General features: G+C 42.6%; 1 protein-coding gene across 1 annotated transcript in view; it reads right to left on the bottom strand.

The window, feature by feature from the left end:
- Positions 1-23,090, bottom strand: part of PDGFC (platelet derived growth factor C) — a 234,467-nt gene that overhangs the window by 53,877 nt on the left and 157,500 nt on the right. The window contains exon 3 of the mRNA XM_069977860.1: positions 11,944-12,124. Within this exon, the coding sequence (XP_069833961.1) occupies positions 11,944-12,124 (181 nt within the window). The remainder of the gene's footprint in view (positions 1-11,943; positions 12,125-23,090) is intronic.

Here is a 23,090-nt window from a genome sequence, read left to right as displayed (position 1 = left end):
TATACTAACTTGCCTCATTTTTATGTACTATGGCCTTGAAATACTCTCTACAGGTATAATCAAACAAGAAACAAGCTATAAAACCATTGTACATTGAGTTTGAAAAAAAATAATGTGGCTTTGAGGTGTTCATCTTCCAAATCCTCATCTGCCATTTAAGCTCTGCCTAAGGGTCAGCTTTTCTCTCTAGTAAGATAAAACAGTACTAATTTTTTATAATTTTGTCAACATAACATAGATGATATGTTTTTATGCTTTAGCAATCACTCAGGTTCATCAACAGTAATGTCAGGACTTTAGGTTATTTAAAGACCACTTCAAGAAGTAAATTAGGTTTTCACAGTTCATTAACACTGAATCATGTTCCTGCAAAGTCACAGTTGTGATAACAGCCTTTCCTTAGCACTAAGCAGCTGATGGAAAGACCTTCATTTTGACACATCATACGAATAAATTGCATCTTCATATTGATTTAGTAGAAGTGGCTTTGTTAGAAGTAACAATCTAGGTGCTATAGGTATAAGGCCGCCCTATGGCACAACTCATCATGATCTAATGAGACATATTCATCAATACAAGCCTACTGGCATACTCAGTCATATGGCAGCATGGAACTCTAGTGTATTGTACATATTCATTAGTGTGGTGTTTGATGAATTCAGTGCAACAAGGTTATTTATTTATTAAAAGCTTATGCTTTTTTTTTTTTTAGCCAGTTTTGCATAGTTGCTGAGAATAATGTGAGACTACAGTCTATTGTGTTAGGAAGTATTTTGGATGTTTTGTCAGTTTTGGCTTAAAAGCTCTGTCAATGAGCAAAGATAAACCAGGCTCAGTGTAATTTTAATATTCATTATTCTGCAATATCGTTGTGATACAGACACCTGCAATGCCAATATTTCTCTATTTATCTTTATTGAGATAATTACCAAAACAACACAGACTTTTTCCATATACATTCCCCTTGATTACAATTTATTCTATTCATGAAAATATAAGTTTATTTTTGCTGATATATTTTGATTACATGTAAAGGGGGTTGCACATGGTGGAAATAAATAGAAACAGTGAAAACCAAAACTGTCTAGTCTGATGGTGCGTTTACACAGACAGATTTATCTGACAGATTATTAAAGCCAAAGCCAGGAATGGATTTGAGAAGAGGTGAAAACTAAGTCCCTCGCTTTGGCTTCAATAATCAGTCAGATAAATCTGTCAGTGTAAACACACGTGTATCCATTGCAACCAATCACAGCTAAGGTTTAAGTCCTTCTTTTACGCTTCCCATCCCATTAACCCCTTAACCACGGATGATGTATATTTATGCCATCTCGCCACTAGGGGAGTTTAGGGGGGGGGGGCGCCGTGACCCTGCTCTGAACTGTCGTTATCCTGACTGCTATCTGCAGCCCGAGACCACAGCTATTAGTGGGCCCAGCCGATCGCCACTCCCGCTAATTAGGACCGTTAAATGCAGCTGTCAAACATGACAGCTGTATTTAAAAGTCCTCTATGGGCCTTTCCCTGGGGTCTAGTGGATGGATCCCCCCCACCAACTTGTTTTGTGTTAAACCATCTTAGGTAGGGTTCATACCACGATTCTGCCACCCTGACGCACAGATAGGCACAGCCTGGAGGAGGAGAGGTACACAGGGAGCTGCTGTCAGTATATACAGTGAGTACAGTTACTAATACTATACACTGAACAAGTTTACTATAAAGTGGCCAACCCCTTTAAAAAAAACTATTAGCCTTTTGGAGTGTTTTTGGTCTTTTTATTACAGTTTTTTACTGTGTTTTAGTTGAAAAAATGCTTTAGTCAGATGGTAAAATATTGAATTTTAAGGTCACAAAAATAAAATCATCAAAATCTCTTGAATTGTATAAGATTGTTGATTGTTAAAAAAAGGGTGTGTGAATGAGGCCTTATGCGTGCAAACATAGACACCTCTTGCTGTGAACGATAGGATGTCTTCCTTTGGATACTACCTTGAATCTGTGACATAGTGCCAAGGCTATAAAAAAAAGTATAATAGTTGTCCTCTGTAATCTTCATCACATCAACATGCAGATTATTTGACTTTTTTGCACACAACTGGTTGAAATGAGCTCTACATTTCCATCAATAAGCAAATAAACCTGGTTATAGCTGCTATTCTGAGATCAAAAGACCGCACAGGTGCATTCACTTTCATTAAAAGGAGAGATTTGGCTCCGGTTTGCACACCTTTCCCTGTAATTAATCAAATATGTTGAAACATGAACTGCCAGACCATATAATCTGTGCATGGCATAAGAAGCCAAATCAAGCTAAGGGAAGGCAGGTGTTGAGCAGCCAGGCCGACTTATAGTTCATATATTCCACAGTACTACAGTACCAATATAATTACTGCAACTGAAATGGTCAGTGAGGTAGTCAGGAAGCCATAGACTGTATATAGAAACCTCACCTGCTAATATATAATCAGAGAATGGTAAGATCATTCTGTGGCTATGTTCACACACTGTCGAAATGACAGCCAGTTTTATTGGACAGACCTCCTTTAACGACAAATAATGGCTGCTATTTTTAAACAGGGGCCATTATTATATGAATAATGGGCATTGCTATAAAATAGTGGTGATATTTGTCGAAAATATTTTGACAGTTTCTGAACAGATCCTCACTGTGCATGTTCACATGGTCAAGTAACTCAAAATAACTACCCTTACAAATATATGAAAAGCTTTATGGCTGGTCCATGATGGATTGTGGATACTCTACCTAGGTTATTGACCACCACTCTGCTCTAAAATAGGGCTCTGGATGGTGTATATATGACTATAATGTACAGATAGATAGATAGATAGATAGATAGATAGATAGATAGATAGATAGATACTAGTGATGAGCGAGTACTAAAATGCTTGGGTGCTCGTTACTCGAGACGAATATTTCCTGATACTCGGGTGCTCGTTTCGAGTAATGAACTCCATTGAAGTCAATGGGAAACTCAAGCATGTTTGCAGGGGACCCAAGCTTCGTAGAGGGAAGGTCGTGTGAAAACCTGTCAACCTCAGAAAATGATGGAAACACCACGGAAATGGACAGGAAACAGCAGGGGCAGCATGCATGGATGCCTATGAGGCTGCCTAATCGCACTATTACGCCAAATTATGGGCAACAATATGGCAGTGATCACACAGTGAAGGATTAAAACAAAGGTAGCATATGAACTACCCCAAAATTTAGCCTGACACATCATGACAGTGAGAACACAGGGAACCATTAAAACAGAGGTAGCATATGATGAACCACCCAAATATTTTGCCTGACAAAACATAGCAACATCCAAAAAAGGTAATAGGTCCGGGTGAAAGGACAGCAGAGGACACCCATATGACATCCACAGATAATATGGTTGAAATGGACAAGACAAGGACTATTCTCTGCATCATGTGACTCACCACCTCTCTCCCCACCGCTGTTTTGAGTTTGAATTTGACTGTAGCAGTTGGAGTAACATTCCTTGCATCATGTGACTCACCACCTCCCCCCCCCTACTGCTGTTTTGAGTTTAAATTTGACTTTGACTGTAGCAGTTGGAGTAACATTCCCTGCATTTGTTCATGGGGTATGGCTGTCTCAGCACAATACTCAACATAACTGCAGAACTGGTGTGGCTTAGGCATTCTGGTTTTAATTCCTTGAGGATCTGGCAATTGTCTCATGCAAAGGGATCATCACTTGAGGTCATGCCCTACTAATTATGTGCTGCCCAACAACTAGAATTGTTATTTGTTTCTTTAGTTTGAGCAGGGTCTGATTTTTTTCCTTTTTTTTTCCTTTTTCCTCTTTTGTTTTGTTATCATTTTATGCCAGCAGACAGACACTGGTCTGTATACAGACACACACAGGTCTGTATACAGACACACACTTAAGAACAGAATACTGGCAAAGTTTCCAAATTGTACAAATAAAAGAGTGAGAGAGAGAGAGGGAGAGAGAGAGAGAGAGAGAAAGAAAGAGAGAGAGACAAACACAGAATTAGACAGCAAAGTTTGCATTGTTCATTGTAGCACTATTTGGTAATAAAAGAAACGCATGTTTGTGCATTTTTATGTGAAGATCCTTCTCGTATTTCATTTGGAAAGATGGGCAAGGTCAGCTTCCTTCATTTTATTTCCCCTGTTTTTGAAAGGCAATTTTCTGCCATGTTCTGCCCCTTCACAGCCAGAGGAGTATGTATCTCCTTGCAGCGCAAGGATCTGCAGGCCCCTGTGGCAGGGAATGGGCAGACAAAACCAATAATCCACTCTTAGGGCCGTTTCACACTGAGTAAACATGGCGCAATTCCGTGGAGGAGCTCTCCGCCGGGGAATCCCGCCATGCTCAGTGTCCTGCTTTGAGCGAATGGGAGAGTGCGCGCTCGTCCGCTCCCTCTCCTCTCCGCTCAAAGAATGTACATGTTGATTCTGTTGATTACCCCTCGGGTTCACCATTTTATGGACACTGCACAGTATGGAGCTTAGATATGCCTTGAGTAAGAAATACAGAAATCAGAAAATATACTAGTGGTGCCACTAGTTTTGGGGGGACTGTGTGATACAATCTGTTGGTGGCTGCACCTATACACTCTGTGACACCCCCTTTATGCTGTGCAAGCAGCAACAGTGAACTTAGATATGCCGCCCTTGAGTAAGAAATACAGAAATCAGAAAAAATACTAGTGGTCCCACTAGTTTTTGGGAGGCTTTGATATACAATCTGGTGATGGCTGCACCCATACACACTCTGTGATACCTCCTTTACACTGTGCAAGCAGTAGTGTACTTAGATATCCCTTGAGCAAGAAATACAGAAATCAGAAAATATACTAGTGGTCCCAATAAAATAGTACTGAGCACTTCTTAGGGGTCTGTATCCAACACCTAATGTCCCCTTTCTGCCAGCAGCCGATCACTACAGTGTGCTTCTGAAATTGTGGTAGCTGCACTGCAAATCCCAGCCAGTAGTCTGTAGTAATACAATTTAAAAACTATTTGAAGCCCTTACAAGGGCTGTTTGGTTGTTTCGCTAGTATTCCCTGCCTACTGGAACTCTAATTTCCTCCCTAACGCTCTCTCTGACCAGCAGCAGCTCTGTCCGTAATCTCTTCCAGCATACATGTGAGCCGAGCCTTGCCGGACACGCTTTTTATATGGCAGGGTCATCTGATTTGACCAATCGCTGCTATCGACATGTATGGGTCCCACGTGATCGCAGGATGTACCAAAGAGTCTCCAGTATGTTTATTGGCTGAGAAATAGTGCCCAAACTTACAGGAAACGGATGATGAGATTTCCCTGAGTATCGCGAGATGCTCATCCGAGTAATGAGTACCATCGTGTACCCTAATGCTCGAATGAGTACCAAGCTCGGACGAGCATGCTCGCTCATCTCTAATAGATACTATATCTATATATACACCAGCCAGACCACTGTTTTTAGAGCAGAGAGGTGGTCGGTAACCTAGACAATGAGCTGTCATAAATGGGAGAGAAAGAGTTGCCATATCAGGAGAAGGAGGCAAGCTTCCTAAATGAATGAGATTAACTATATTAGTTGAGATTGGAATACCCCTTTAATTGTAGAAATATTTTGCTGGAAAATGTACCATTGTGGACACGTTGGAGGGTCTGAAATGCTCAGAACAGCCTATTCTACTTGATCTTAGGAATGCCTTATAAAGCTTAAAACTGGGCAACTGCCTGACAGTGAAAAAAAGGAACATTCACTGCCATGTTTTTGAACCTAATCAAAGTGTCTACATGCCTTGTGACATTGTGAATTGTCTTGATAAAAGTGTCCTTCTTCCCTAGGGTAAATAGCTGACATTAAAGGGACTCTGTCAGCAGGTTTAGGCTGATCTATCTTAGGGTAGCATATACTAGTGACAGAGAAGCTGAACAAAATGATGTATTACTTACATTGTTGTGTGCAGCTAATTCAGAGAGATCCTCCTGAATAACATGGACAATAAGTAGTCCTCTCCATTATGTGCATGAGGTCAGTCGTCCTCATTATTCATGAGAAGCAGAAACCTCCGCCCACCAGCTGCTGATTGGCAGTTATTATTATTATTATTATTTATTTATAAAGCGCCCTTAGTTCCAGAGCGCTATACAATAGATAGGCAACAGGCAGGAACAATACAAGATCAGAAAACATTACATGATGGCAAAAGACAGACTGGTACATGGGGGAAGAGGACCCTGCCCGCGAGGGCTTACAATCTATAGGGTATAGGGAGAGAAACAGGAGGTAAAGTACAGCCAGTCAAGTGTGATGCAGAGTTATTGTATGTTGTAGCCTAGTTTGAAGAGGTGGGTTTTCAGGTTACTTTTGAAGGACTTGATGGTGGATGAGAGACGGATGTGTCGGGGTAGCGAGTTCCAGGGTATGGGGGAGGCTCGGGCAAAGTCTTGGAGGTGGTTGTGCGAGGTACGAACAAGGGGGGAGTGGAGACGGAGGTCACTGGAGGATTGAAGGTTGCGTGAGGGACGGTAGCAGGATATCAGGTCAGAGATGTACGGAGGGGACAGGCAGTTATCTATCCATGCTGTGTATAAGCAGTCATCTGTCAATCAGCAGCTGGAGAGCTGGTAGGAGAGTGTGGCAAGAATCTATTCTCCTGCATATTAGAAAAACTGTTGAACAGAATAATTTAAGAAATACGCCGATCTGTTCAGCATTTCTGTCACTAGTTTATGCCGTCCTCATTTAAGGCAGCATAAACCTAGTGACAAATTGCCTTTAAGGGATTAATTTGTTTTTCCACATATATTATATAAGCCCTGTGTTCTATACATCCATCCACAAATCTCAGAGGACAAGAAGTGTGTCCTCCACACCATTACATTACTTCCACTAACACTGACAGGAAGGGATCATCTGTTGGCTGCTTTGGCCATATTTCAACCCTACCTTGATCATGGTTCAACAGAAATCTGGATTCATCTGATCAGCCAATATTTATCCACTTCTCAGTGACCTCGTGTATGTGCTTTGTTACCCACTAGAGCTTTTCTTTTCATTTTTTTCCTTAGACAGCAATGGCATTCAAACTGGTCATCTGCTGCTATAGTCTACCCATGCTAAAGAATGGTGATTTGTGCATTCAAACATGTTAGTTGGACATCAGTGACCAAGACTTGATTAAATTCAATCAGATCACTTGATTTTCCCTTTCAAATATGGAGTCACATTGAAACAGGTCCATAGAAAAGGTGCCCACTTGATTTTATGCTGCATTTTTAGATTACATGTCCAATTTCCATACAGGAAGCTCCAATTGTGAAATGGCAGGTGTCTCTAATAAAGTAACCATTAAACATTTAGTATAATCTTGGGTTTCCACATTAACATTTGGAATGCTTTCAAATTTTTAGCCAAAATTACACCCACATTTCCTTACTAAAAGCTGTGTAACATCGCCAGAATTATCGGAAATATTGTGTGACTACTGGTGACGAAATGATGGTGTGGTGTTAACTGCATTTGCAATTCATTACAAAGGCAAACTTGTGTAGCTCTCAGATAAGTGACAGATAGAAGAAAAATATAGAGTGTTTGTGGGCATTAAAGTCACTCTGTACCCACAATCTGACCTCCCGAACCGCTTGTACCTTCGTATAGCTGCTTTTAATCCATGATCTGTCCTGGGGTCAGTTTGGCAGGTGATGCAGTTATTGTCCTAAAAATCAACTTTTAAACTTTCAGCCCTGTGCCCAACGGCACCATTAGGCTGGCACACCTTCTCTGTCCCTCCTCCCCACCCTCATCATCATTAGGAATGCTCCAGGCAGATTTTCTCCTATTCATCACCTGTGTCAGCACGGCAAATGGGCTGAATCATTAAGGCACCTGTGCAGTTTTCACTGCAGAGGAATAGGAAAGAGGGCGGGGAGGAGGGACGGAGGTGGTGCAAAGTTAGGGCACAGATACTCCAAGCCACAGCCGTTGGGCACAGGGCTGCAAGTTTAAAAGTTGTTTTTTAGAACAATAACTGCTTCACCTGCCGAATGGACCCCACGACAGATCTTGGACCAGATCTTGAACCAGCTATCTGTACCAGCTGTTTGGGGGGGAGGAGTGTCAGATTGTGGGTACAGAGTCGCTTTTACATTGTGTGCATGTCCCTTTTTTGTATGCAGTTTTATACCTTTTATATCTCCACAGTAATTTAAATATGCAAAAAAGGGGTCTTTAAAGCCTCAGTTGAGAGTTTCAAAACACAGAAATAGCCAGATATCCCTCCAGGGAAGGTAAACCTGTTGCCAAGGGGGTGCCTCCCAGTGGGGAGATCCCCAAACCACCCTGATACATAGCCCCTTAGGTCTCACTTGGTTGCAAGTATTGGAACATGGAAAATACCAGGGTGGCCTAATTGTGTCAAAGTCTAACTTAGTTGAGTGTTACAACATGACAATGGTTTACCAAAGCCAGGCATTCATCCACAGTATTTTACAATATTAATATCTTTATACCTTTATATTATATTATATTATGGTGTGGCAAAACCATCATAAGTAATAAGTGGTAACATGTAATATCCACACATAAAGGGTTTTACTGTTTCCATGTATGTATAAGGTCTATTCATAAGAAACATTTCATCTAAAACATATCTGTCATTTTCTGTACCTTCAGTCGTCAAGCTGAAGCACATTTGCCGTTAATTCTCAAACTAACTGCTGTAGGTAGCAGGTTGCATTACCTAAGCATGAAAGCTTTTCTACACTATTATCACTGGACAAACAGATTTACAAGAGGGATTTATGCTAATTAAAAAGGTCTGGGAAAGATATTATTATAGCCGAAGAAAATAAAGAAATCTTCATCAGGACCATATTAAAGCTAAAGAAAGTGAATTGCTAGAGAAGAAACAGTCATCCCCTGCAGAATGACTGTGTAATGGCTCCATTCCCTTCCATTGTCAGGATTTTTATATAGAGAACTTTGTTGGCAGATTGTAAACATCCACAAGAGCATAGGCATGTGATGTCATGTCGTCTTTGGACAGTAATTCAAAGTGATCGCTTAATGAAGAAGTTGTTTGAGGTCAAAAATCTGCTTAAGCTATTATTTCCATTTATGCAGGGTTGTAAATAAAATAGTGTCAAGTTCAGCAGAAATGTCTTCAAAATGCTTCTGACCCAGATAAGACGACTGGAGTCACTGCTTGTCATTAGGTCCCTAATTATTAAATAGCCTGCCATAGACATAGATGATTCCTAATGGATTCCAGCATTTGAAATCAAAATCTACTGACAATGCAATACATGTGGACCTGCCATAAAGCTTTGAGGGTAAAATGTATTCTACCTGGTTCGATTCTAGTTGTGGTAATATAGTACCAAAATACAATATGAACACTATGGGGGACATTTATTAAGTCTGGTGTTTTTTCACCAAGCTTAAAAATGTCCCCACTTTGCTTAAGGCTTGGCTGATTTATATGAAGGCACAATGCCAGTGTGCACACGAAATGAAACCTATGCCAGGTCAGACCCAGTGTAAGTTTCATTATCATTTTTCCACCAGAAAAATTATTAATTCAGCGGACCCAGAGTACGCTCCGCTCATTACGCCGCCTGCCCTCTAGCAGAATGGGCGTAGAGGGGCCAGATGAGAAAATTTATTTGCAAAACAGGCATTTGCAAATAAATGTATTCGTATTTGGCCCTTCTACAACAAAAAATACAACTTTTTTCCATGATAAATCCCCCCATGTGAATATACCCTTAAAGGTACTAATGAGATGGTGTGTCTTTTTGACGAGACTGCCAGCTGGCATAGAATGACATAGTCACAGTCACGCAGAGCTGACATAATCATTACCATACACAGCTCCCTGGGAAAAAAATATGCAAATTAACTATGCTCTAGAATAAAGAAGCTGGCTTCATAGTGACAGCTATTAGATGTCAATGTGTGACACCTAAAAGAGCCTTGAAACATTTACCATTAAAGGGGTAGTGCGGCGCTAAAAAATTATTCACAGAATAACACACATTACAAAGTTATACAACTTTGTAATGTATGTTATGTCTGTGAATGGCCCCCTTACCCGTGTTCCCCCACCCGTGTACCCGGAAGGGTGTGGTGCATTATACATTACCTGATCCGTGTCAAGGCCGTCCGCCATCTTGTGCCAAACATCATCTTCGGACGGACGGCCGAATCCCTGCCGCTGCCCCTCTTTGCCGCGTCATAACTGTGCTCAGCCGCAATTGCCTGAGCAGCTGATGACGTTTGGCACAAGATGGCGGACGGGCTCAACACAGATCAGGTAATGTATAATGCACCACACACTTCCGGGTACACGGGCGGGGGTGGTGGGACATGGGAAGGGGGCGATTCACAGACATAACATACATTACAAAGTTGTATAACTTTGTAATGTGTAATATTCTGTGAATAATTTTTTAGCGCCGCACTACCCCTTTAAAGGGATTTTCGAGGTAAAATGTATTGTTGACCTCTCTTCAAGAAGGGTAAAATCAATACATATTGGTGATGGTGTGGCACCTACAGATGCAGGTTTCACAGAACATAATGTGAATATTAATGACAACAATAGTTATTTTATTCAAGCCAGTCAGTCTTTTGATTAGTATTTTCAGCATTTGTAACAGCTATACCATTTTTTCTTTTGTTGTTGTTTGCTTAGGAGCAGTTTTTTGGGGGAGACCTGCTCCTTTCTGGGCTTGAAAGATGAATAGATGATGACTGTGATATAAAGAGCATAAGAGATCAAAGCTGGCAAGCATTGGTAAAGATATAGTTTTCCCATACAGATGAAAATAAGCAAATTGTCTTTGCTAATTTCCATAGATTTGGATATCAATATGGAGAGTAAGGTAATCAAAAATTAAAAACCCTTATAGCCCCTGAACTTCCTTTTGATGAAAACATGATTCTAGTTTCCCTCTGTATAAGGCTGGGTTCACACAGCGTTTTGGCTGTCTGTTTAATGGATCAGTTTAATGGAAAAAAAAAACGGATTAGAAAATGGATGCATTTGTTTGGATCTGTTTTGCCAAGGACTAGCATCAAAACGCATCCGTTTTTTAGCATACACAAATAAGGGTGATGCAGTGTGAACCCATCTTAAGACTGTAACTATTAAGACTATGAGACTGGGGGTACAGTATAGGAACAAAGTATTATATAGACACTTTATTAAAGAAATGTTCAACACAGGTCTGGAATACAAATGTGTGCATGAGGACAAAGCACCTTATACTATGCGTATAAATGGGTCTATAAATACATTCATACATAAAATCATTTTGCAATAGGATACAGATCTTTTCCACATCCTTCTACACAATGTCCAAATAATAGCAATGCCTTATTACTGCAAGGCATGCATGGTAGAGGAAAAGCTTTGGAGCAGTGGGGTCTCCATATGAAATTCTCAGTTCTATAAGTTAGTAGAGATCTGGAGGTACCTATATAAGAGGTCTACTACTGTAGACTACAGCGTTAGTAAAATTTAGGACAAGTGAGTGAAAGCAGTTATAAATAGCTCCATCTGCATACAATCATATGGGATTATGTAAAACCATACCCTGGCAGTTGCTGTTTGTTGCAGGCAATGTTACTTTCCAAAAAACTAAAACATAATTTACAGATATTGAATTTCTTTGCAAACTGGGAAAACAAAGTTATGCAAGAATGTTCACAGGACTGACCACATACTCAAATCACTGACACATCCCAAATCAGCAAAGTGAAACACCTGGGTATATATTTAGTTTGCTTGAAAGGAATACATTGCTTTGTGAAGAAAGTTGTTTACTTTTCATTAACTTTTTTTGGCCCTTTCAGAGCTTATGACCTAAAACTGATCGGGTTACAGAAGGCAGAGCGTTATCTTTTAATTGCTATACTGAGTCTAAAAGCAATTTGCTTACCGGGGTGAGAAGAGTATAATGGATGCAGAATCCTGGTTCAGAGGGAAAGTACTCATCTGATACAAATCGTATTCTGATCTGGTTTCCTTTAGATATCTGTTTGCTGGGAACTATATTAGATCCACACCAGCGTCCAAGTTTTGTCCCATCACTGGGGTCTTCAATCTCCACATAATCATACCTATTAAAAGAAATGGTAAAAGTCAGTTCATATAAAGAAATGCGACTATATGTTTCCAAATATTGTCTTCCTGTTAAAGGAGGATTTCAGGAAGGGGATTTTTTGTCCTTGGAGGGGGAGGATGAAATAAATTATGTGCAACTACCTCCCCGGCTCCTGCACTGGTGCCTGTATAATCGCAGCTCCGGTCCCTTGCCGCTTCCTGGATAGAGAGAGGACCTGGGTTGTGACGTTCCAGGCCCACTCGCCAGTCAGCGGCTGAGGCGGGACCAGACTACAGCTGCTGACTGGCTGAGCAGTCCTGGGACGTCACATCCCAGGTCTTTTCTCTAACCAGAAAGCAGACGAGGAATGGGGGGCCAAAACTGCAGTATACGGGTATCAACACTGGAGTCAAGTAGATAAGTGCACATTATTTCTTTCCTTCTACTTTGGCAAAAAAAGCCCCCTGCCCAAAATCCTTTCTTAAAGGTAGACAGCTATAGTTAGTTATAAGGATTCTAACTCAATAAAAACTGATACTAGTTAGACTCCATGCTATGCCTATTAAGGTGCACCGAAACCAACAACAATTCTCATGAGAATTTTAATATAGTAACATTGCTAGGCTATGTTGTTCACACTATGTAGACTTTTCAATTAAAGACAAACCAATTAGTCCACCTAAAGAAGACTAATGTACCAGCAGCTATCATTGCATTGGCCAAACAACGAAATGATGGACATCATTTTAAAGTCGTTGTGGGAACATAGCCCTAAGGGGCACAGGGAAAAGCTGGATCCAGTCCTTGGAAACTGGGAGAAGATTGGACTGGATCCAGCTTTTCACAGCACCCGGGAAGGAGCAGCATGGTGCGTCAGTCAGTTACAATGCAGCCCGCCGATGAGCGGATTGCAGAGATAACAAATTGCTTTGCTTCAGTATTACTGTTAACTTGCTCACCTCTAAATATTAATATTACACAGTAATGTGCAGTAACAATCATAGAAAGATCTATTATAAATTAATAACACATCACCATAGAAAGCAGGTATCCTAACAGTCGATGCGTAATTAGTCTTTTTTTTTTTTTTTTTTTTTTTTTTTTGTGACAACCTAGGAGTGAGTGTTCAGTTTTCCTGCAGCACCACCACAGGAAAAATTGGGTTTCCTGTTTAATGCAAGATTCCTATCCTCTAGAACCAAAGGCTCCTAGTTGCTGCCCTCCATTCTAAAAGACTCCTAAACAAGGATCACATCTACTAACTAACAAATATATAAAACCTATTGTCTAACTGGTCAATGCAGCAGGTATATCAGAAGAAGGCAAATTTGTAAATTAATGTATTTGCAAAAATATTAACCTTAATGGGCCCTGCAAGTTTAACCATGTTAGTTAAGATGGGAATACCCTTTTAGGTTTTTTTTTTTTTATTTCCCTATGAATATGCTCTTGTATATTTTCAGTCTCAATTATTACAAGCAGATCCTGATCTTCTTTATTGGAAAGAGGAAACATCCACTTATAGTAAACGTCTTCCCCTTTGCTCTAAAACCTCCATTGAATCCTCACAATTTAATCCAAAATGCACTCTCTCAAGTCATAATATTTCCGACATAATTACTCAATAATCCATGAAGCACCTGCACTGTAACACCAATCAGTTCTACTGCCCGTGCCAACACAACTGTATAATTTCTGCAAAGCTTTTGGTATGCTACATTTATCATAGAAGTCCCCCCACCCACTCACCCATCTTAAACAGAGCCAAAAATACTTCTTTCTACTTTTAGATATTATTTCAGCAACTATGCATGAGTAAATGAGCAGAACATATTCTTTGTATATTCTTTGTATCAATGTATACAGTATTTGTAGATTCTTTGTATATTTTTCTGTTTACATTTTTTTTTCTGTTTAACCCCTTGAGAAGGAAGCCTGAAATGTCCTTAACCCCTTCAAGACCAAGCCTATTTGCACCTAAAAGACCAGGCTCATTTTTCAAAATCTGACCTGTCTCACTTTATGCTCTTATAGCTCAGTGATGCTTTAACGTATGCTAGCGATTCTGAGACTGTTTTTTCGTCACATATGGCACTTTATATTAGTGGCAAAATGTGGTCACTACTTTGTGTGTTTTTTGTGAAAAACATCAAAATATCATGAAAAATTGAAAACATTTGCATTTTATAAACTTTGAAATTCTCTGCTTCTAAAAAAAGAAAGTCGTATCACATAAATTAGTTACTAAGTCACATTACCGATATGTCCTCTTTATTCTGGCTTCATTTCATAAACATATTTAACTTTTTTAGGGTGTTACAAGGTTTAGAAATTTATCAGCAAATTACCACATTTTCGTGAAAGTTTCCAAAACTGATTTTTTTAGGGACCAGTTCTTTTTTTAAGTTGATTTAGGAGGTTTGGATACTAGAAACCCCCATAAGTGACCCCATTTTGGAAACTAGACACCGTAAAGAATTAATCTAGGGGTATAATGAGCATTTTAACCCTACAGGGGCTAGAGGAAAGTATTCATCATTAGGCCGTAAAAAAAATAAAAATAAAAATTTTCCAATAATATATACGTTTAGATTAAAGTTTCTCATTTTCAAAAGGAACATGAGAGAAAAAGCACCTCAAAATTTGTAACGCAGGTTCTCTTGAATACTACGGTACCCCATATGTGGGCGTAAACCACTGTATGGGCACACAGCGGGCCTCAGAAGGAAGGGAGCGCCAATTAGCTTTTCCATTGCAGATTTTGCTGAAGAAGTTTCCGAGCGCCAGGTGCATTTGCAGAGCCCCTGTAGTGTCAGCAGAGAGAAAAAAACCCATAAGTCACCCCATTTTGGAAAGTACACCCCTCAAAGAATTCATTTTGGGGTAGGATGAGCATTTTGACCCCACAGGTGTTAGAGGAAAGTATTCAAAATTAGACAGTAAAAATGAAAAACTCTGAAAAATTTCTCAATTTCACGAGGAACAAGAGAAAAAAAACACCCCAAAATTTGTAACGCAGGTTCTCCTGAGTAAAAAGGTACCTCATATGTGGGCATAAATCACTGCATGGGCACACAGCAGGGCTCAGAAGGAAAAGAGCGCCAATTAGCTTTTTCAATGCAGATTTTGTTGAAGAAGTTTCTGAGCGCCAGGTGTGTTTGCAGTGCCCCTGTAGTGCCAGTGGAGTAAAATCTCGCCATAAGTCACCCCATTTTGGAAAGTGCACCCCTCAAAGAATTCGTTTTGGGGTGTGGTGAGCATTTTGACCCCACAGGTATTAGAGGAAAGTATTCAAAAGTAGACAGTAAAAATGAAAAACTCGAATTTTTCCAATATTATGTTCCTTTAGTTTGAAATTTCTCAATTTCACGAGAAACAGGAGAGAAAATTCACTCCAAAATCTGTAACGCAGGTTCTCCTGAGTAGAACGGTACCGCATATGTGGGCATAAACCACTGTATGGGCACACAGCCAGGCTCAGAAGGGAAGGAGCACCAATTAGCATTTTCTGTGCAGATTGGTTACGGGCAACGTGGGCTGAATACGGACAACCTGCTGTGGTTACAGACAATCTAGGGTGGTTACAGGCAACCTGCTGTGGTTACAGACAATCTAGGGTGGTTACAGGCAACCTGCTGTGGTTACGGCAACCTGGGGTGGTTAGAGGCAACCTGGGGTGGTTACTGGCAACGTGGGGTGGATACGGACAACCTGCTGTGGTTACAGACAATCTGGTGTGGTTACAATCAACCTGCTGTGGTTAGAGGCAACGTGGGGTGGTTACGGACAATCTGGGGTGGTTACAGAAAATCTTGGGTGGTTACGGACAATCTGGGGTGGTTACGGACAATCTGGTGTGGTTACAGACAATCTGGGGTGGTTACAATCTGGGGTGGTTACGGGCAACGTGGGCTGAATACGGACAACCTGCTGTGGTTACAGACAATCTAGGGTGGTTACAGGCAACCTGCTGTGGTTACAGACAATCTAGGGTGGTTACAGGCAACCTGCTGTGGTTACGGCAACCTGGGGTGGTTAGAGGCAACCTGGGGTGGTTACTGGCAACGTGGGGTGGATACGGACAACCTGCTGTGGTTACAGACAATCTGGTGTGGTTACAATCAACCTGCTGTGGTTAGAGGCAACGTGGGGTGGTTACGGACAATCTGGGGTGGTTACGGACAATCTGGGGTGGTTACAGAAAATCTTGGGTGGTTACGGACAATCTGGGGTGGTTACGGACAATCTGGTGTGGTTACAGACAATCTGGGGTGGTTACAATCTGGGGTGGTTACGGGCAACGTGGGCTGAATACGGACAACCTGCTGTGGTTACAGACAATCTAGGGTGGTTACAGGCAACCTGCTGTGGTTGCAGACAATCTAGGGTGGTTACAGGCAACCTGCTGTGGTTACGGGCAACGTGGGGTGGTTACGGACAACGGACAGAGGCGATGTGAGGTGCTCAGAGGCGACGTGCGGTGGTCAGAGGCGACGTGCGGTGGTCACAGGCAAGGTGCGGTGGTCAGAGGCGATGTGCGGTGGTCAGAGGCAAGGTGCGGTGGTCAGAGGCGACCTGCGGTGGTTGCATGCAATCTGGGGGGTTACATGTAATCTGGCATGATTACGGGCAACCTGGGGGGGTTATGCGCAACCTGCGGTGGTTACGGGCAACCTGGGGGGGGGGGTTACAGACAATCTAGAATTGTTACGGATAGACTGAAGTGCTTATGGGTAATCTGGGGTGGGTACATGTAATGTGGGGTGGTTACAGGCAATCTGGGGTGATTATGGACAATCTGGAGGGGGTCACTGGCAACGTGCGGTGGTTACGGGCAACGTGCGGTGGTTATGGGCAACGTGCGGTGGTTACTGGTAATCTGGGGGGTTACGTGCAATCTGACGTGATTACAGAACACCCGGGGTGGTTATGGGCAACGTGCGGTGGTTACGGGCAACCTGCGGTGGTTACGGGTAATCTGGGGGGGTTAGGGGTAATTTGGGAGTAAACTGCAATTATTACTATAATAAAAAGTGTATGTTTTATTTTTTTGTGTGTTTGTCACTTTTTGTACTTTATACATTCATTTTCACTGTATTACTATGATTACTGTGATATTTTCTATCACAGTAATCATAGTTCAGTGACAGAGACCAAATTGGTCTCTGTCACTTTATATTTTCAGAGCTGGCTGGTTGGAGAGCGTATGCACTTCATAACCAGCCAGGATGTCGAGGAGGAAGGAGCTCCAGGATCAGGTAATGTATAAGGGGTAGGGGGGGTGACTGGGGGACGGGGGTGACAGGGGGGGTGGGAGGCGACTTGGGGGGTGGGGGGACATCACTTTTTATCCCCTGTCACCAATCATTCATGGTGACAGGGAATAAAAAGTGCCTGGAGCACATGGCACAAGCGATCAGCGGTATATAGTATATACCGCTGATCGCTTGTACGGGGACCCCACAGGGGGGGTCCCAATGACTGCTCCGTGCTCTCCGCTACCTCCGGTGGCGGAGAGCATGGGGTTTTCATTCATTTTTCACTTCTGATCACTGTGAACAAATATACTCTGAACAAAAAAACTCGAATTTTTCCAATATTATGTTCCTTTAGTTTGAAATTTCTCAATTTCACGAGAAACAGGAGAGAAAATTCACTCCAAAATCTGTAACGCAGGTTCTCCTGAGTAGAACGGTACCGCATATGTGGGCATAAACCACTGTATGGGCACACAGCCAGGCTCAGAAGGGAAGGAGCACCAATTAGCATTTTCTGTGCAGATTGGTTACGGGCAACGTGGGCTGAATACGGACAACCTGCTGTGGTTACAGACAATCTAGGGTGGTTACAGGCAACCTGCTGTGGTTACAGACAATCTAGGGTGGTTACAGGCAACCTGCTGTGGTTACGGCAACCTGGGGTGGTTAGAGGCAACCTGGGGTGGTTACTGGCAACGTGGGGTGGATACGGACAACCTGCTGTGGTTACAGACAATCTGGTGTGGTTACAATCAACCTGCTGTGGTTAGAGGCAACGTGGGGTGGTTACGGACAATCTGGGGTGGTTACAGAAAATCTTGGGTGGTTACGGACAATCTGGGGTGGTTACGGACAATCTGGTGTGGTTACAGACAATCTGGGGTGGTTACAATCTGGGGTGGTTAAGGGCAACGTGGGCTGAATACGGACAACCTGCTGTGGTTACAGACAATCTAGGGTGGTTACAGGCAACCTGCTGTGGTTACAGACAATCTAGGGTGGTTACAGGCAACCTGCTGTGGTTACGGCAACCTGGGGTGGTTAGAGGCAACCTGGGGTGGTTACTGGCAACGTGGGGTGGATACGGACAACCTGCTGTGGTTACAGACAATCTGGTGTGGTTACAATCAACCTGCTGTGGTTAGAGGCAACGTGGGGTGGTTACGGACAATCTGGGGTGGTTACGGACAATCTGGGGTGGTTACAGAAAATCTTGGGTGGTTACGGACAATCTGGGGTGGTTACGGACAATCTGGTGTGGTTACAGACAATCTGGGGTGGTTACAATCTGGGGTGGTTACGGGCAACGTGGGCTGAATACGGACAACCTGCTGTGGTTACAGACAATCTAGGGTGGTTACAGGCAACCTGCTGTGGTTGCAGACAATCTAGGGTGGTTACAGGCAACCTGCTGTGGTTACGGGCAACGTGGGGTGGTTACGGACAACGGACAGAGGCGATGTGAGGTGCTCAGAGGCGACGTGCGGTGGTCAGAGGCGACGTGCGGTGGTCACAGGCAAGGTGCGGTGGTCAGAGGCGATGTGCGGTGGTCAGAGGCAAGGTGCGGTGGTCAGAGGCGACCTGCGGTGGTTGCATGCAATCTGGGGGGTTACATGTAATCTGGCATGATTACGGGCAACCTGGGGTGGTTATGCGCAACCTGCGGTGGTTACGGGCAACCTGGGGGGGGGGGGTTACAGACAATCTAGAATTGTTACGGATAGACTGAAGTGCTTATGGGTAATCTGGGGTGGGTACATGTAATGTGGGGTGGTTACAGGCAATCTGGGGTGATTATGGACAATCTGGAGGGGGTCACTGGCAACGTGCGGTGGTTACGGGCAACGTGCGGTGGTTATGGGCAACGTGCGGTGGTTACTGGTAATCTGGGGGGTTACGTGCAATCTGACGTGATTACAGAACACCCGGGGTGGTTATGGGCAACGTGCGGTGGTTACGGGCAACCTGCGGTGGTTACGGGTAATCTGGGGGGGTTAGGGGTAATTTGGGAGTAAACTGCAATTATTACTATAATAAAAAGTGTATGTTTTATTTTTTTGTGTGTTTGTCACTTTTTGTACTTTATACATTCATTTTCACTGTATTACTATGATTACTGTGATATTTTCTATCACAGTAATCATAGTTCAGTGACAGAGACCAAATTGGTCTCTGTCACTTTATATTTTTAGAGCTGGCTGGTTGGAGAGCGTATGCACTTCATAACCAGCCAGGATGTCGAGAAGGAAGGAGCTCCAGGATCAGGTAATGTATAAGGGGTAGGGGGGGTGACTGGGGGACGGGGGTGACAGGGGGGGTGGGAGGCGACTTGGGGGGTGGGGGGACATCACTTTTTATCCCCTGTCACCAATCATTCATGGTGACAGGGAATAAAAAGTGCCTGGAGCACATGGCACAAGCGATCAGCGGTATATAGTATATACCGCTGATCGCTTGTACGGGGACCCCACAGGGGGGGTCCCAATGACTGCTCCGTGCTCTCCGCTACCTCCGGTGGCGGAGAGCATGGGGTTTTCATTCATTTTTCACTTCTGATCACTGTGAACAAATATACTCTGTTCACAGTGATGGCGGCGGCCATCTTGAATCTGATGGCCGCCGCGGGGAGGGGTATAGTGACTGGGGCACTAGAGGGGCTGGTCTGGGGTCTGATTTTACTTATTTCATTCATGAAATACAGCGGCGGCACCGGCCCATTAGTGACCGCCGTTTCGGCGGTCACTAAGGGGTTAATGGGGGTCAGCTGCGGGATCGAAGCTGACTCTCATTACCCCCGGGGCTGCAGTCAGATGAGAGCGTGATCGCTATCTCTGCAGCGATCCCACTCTCATCATAAAGCCCCCCATTAGTCAGGAACGTATATGTACATTCCTACTGCACGGGGCATGTGCAATAGGAACGTATATATACAGATTGCTGACGTGAACGGGTTAAAGACCGGACCAATTGTCACTTTTGCATTTTTGTTTTTTCCTCCTAGCCTTCTATGACCCATAACTCTTTTATTTTTTCAGCTAAAGGGCCATGTGAGTTTTTTTTTGTTATTTCAGGAGCAGGTGTACTTTGTAATGGCATCTATCCAAAATATCATTTATGGGGTGAATTTGGGTTAAAAAATGTGATTCCGCAAATTTTTTGGGGGGGGTTCTATGTGTAGGTAATGCACTTTACGGTAAAACGGTAAAAATTTTTCTTTATTCTATAGGTCGGTCTGAACACAGCGATATGCACATTTACTAAGTTTTCTAACGTTTTATCATTTTTATTAGCAGTAAAACATTTTTTTTTTTTTGCAAATAGGTATATTTAAAGTGACTCTGTAATAGAGATGAGCGAACCGGTTCGGCCGGTATGGGATCCGATTCGGTCCGATCGGATTCAGATTTTGGGAAATCTGCTCCGATTTTTTTCTTTTCTTGCTTTCTAAAATGGCAGCCGCCATTATAGAAAACAGGAAGTGTTCCGGGCGGGAAAAGCGCTTTCCTATGATGCCCAGAACACATCCAATCAGCAGGGATCTTGCACTAGCCCACCCCCTGTGTAAAGTCAGTATTGCTTTAAGAGGAGCGGTCACATGACCGCACCACGCAGTGTGTAGAGAGAGAGAGGAAGCAAACTGCTGGTGCTGCTGCTGCTATTGTGTACTACAGACTACTGAGAAGATATTGTGGGAAAGGAAAGGAAAGATTAGGAAAGCGGAGAGGAGAAACATCTAGTGATTGAGAGAGAAATATAGAGAGGGTGAAAGATAGATAGATTAGGCATAGGACAGCAAAGGGTGCACGGAACCAAAACGTGCTGTGCAGATATACAAGTCCTATATTTCTGATGTGTATATCACATCGTCTTATCCTGAGAGACAAAAATACCTGGTGCAGGTGTATATCTTAAAAAAAAGTGCTATATACATAGACAATTTCTATACTTGGACCCTTCTGATTGATAGTGTGTATATCACATCCGTCTTATCCTGTGAGATGAAAATATCTGGTGCAGGTGTATAGCATTATATCTTAAAAAAGTGCTATATATATATATATATCAATTTCTATACTTGGACCCTTCTGATTTATAATGTGTATATCACATCCGTCTTATCCTGAGAGACAGAAATACCTGGTGCAGGTGTATAGCATTATATCTTAAAATAAGTGCTATATATATATATACATATATATACAATTTCTATACTTGGACCCTTCTGATTGATAGTGTGTATATCACATCCGTCTTCTTGGACCCTTCTGATTGATAGTGTGTATATCACATCCGTCTTATCCTCAGAGACAAAAATACCTGGTGCAGGTGTATAGCATTATATCTTTAAAAAAGTGCCATATATATACACAATTTCTATACTTGGACCCTTCTGATTGATAGTGTGTATATCACATCCGTCTTATCCTGAGAGACAAAAATACCTGGTGCAGGTGTATAGCATTAAATCTTTTAAAAAGAGCTCTCTCTCTCTCTCTCTCTCTCTATATATATATATATATATATATATATATATATATGCATGTATACACATATATATACACATACAGTATATATATATATATATATATATATATATATATATATATATATACACACACACAATTTCTATACTTGGACCCTTCTGATTGATAGTGTGTATATCACATCCATCTTATCCTGAGAGACAAAAAAGGGCTATATATATACAGTATATAGACAATTTCTATACTTGTCCTATATATTACAAGTCATATATATATATATATATATATATATATATATATATATATACATACACAAGTCCTATATAGAAAATATACAGAAAATACTGTTCTCATCTACCAAGTGTAGCAATCAGAATTTGAATATAAAGTCATGGAACAGCGGCAGCAGGAAACCTCACAAAGCGTTTCAGGCAGAGGGCAGGGCAAAGAGACTAGCTCAAGGGGCACAAGAGGAAGTAGCGCAGGAAGAGGGTCCAGTGGCAGGCCTGAGCTTCCTTTGTCACACCAGGGTCGTGTCCACACGTCTAATTCCACAGTCCTGGAGTGGCTGGCTCACACTTCGAAGTCCAGAAGGATGAGTAGTGAGATATCCAGCCAGGTATCTGTGGGTACCTCGGACACGACCCTGCCTCGGCACAGGCACGCAGCAATTCCCCCACCTCCTCCATCTCACCATCCACCATCCTCAGCAACATCCCGCTAACTTTTGACCCGCTGCCTGCAAGGGAACTGTTGGCGTCTATGAGCAGCCAACTGCTCTTTAATGATGATGAGCACATGGGGGAAGAGACAGGGGACAATCAAGTGCAGGGCATAGCTGTGTCGGAGGCGATATCAGAGCAGGCCCATGTTAGACCTGGCAGAAAAGCAGTAGGCAGTAGACGCAAGAGGGCTGGGCAGGAGCCTGATGAGGATGATAGCATCATTCTGGAACAGGATGATGCTACATCGGATATTACATGGGATTCACGGCAGGATTTGGTTCATTCAACGGATTTGTCAACTGGGAATCAGTCTGCCAGCAGGCCCGCCACAACTAAAAAGCAGACTGGCAACAGTAGTCAACTAACAAGTCGGAAGCATAGCTGGGACAAGCAGATGACCACTGGGGAAACCTCCTCCACTGTAGGTCCTAGTATCGGCAGCGCCCACCCATCCTTGCAGCCTGTCAGTACTGGACTCTACACCTCGCCTGTGTGGCCAACGCCATTGCTGCCCA

The sequence above is a fragment of the Dendropsophus ebraccatus genome, chromosome 7 (genome assembly GCF_027789765.1).
Source record: "Dendropsophus ebraccatus isolate aDenEbr1 chromosome 7, aDenEbr1.pat, whole genome shotgun sequence".
NCBI classification, from domain to species: domain Eukaryota; kingdom Metazoa; phylum Chordata; class Amphibia; order Anura; family Hylidae; genus Dendropsophus; species Dendropsophus ebraccatus.
This window is presented reverse-complemented; position numbering and strand designations above follow the sequence as displayed.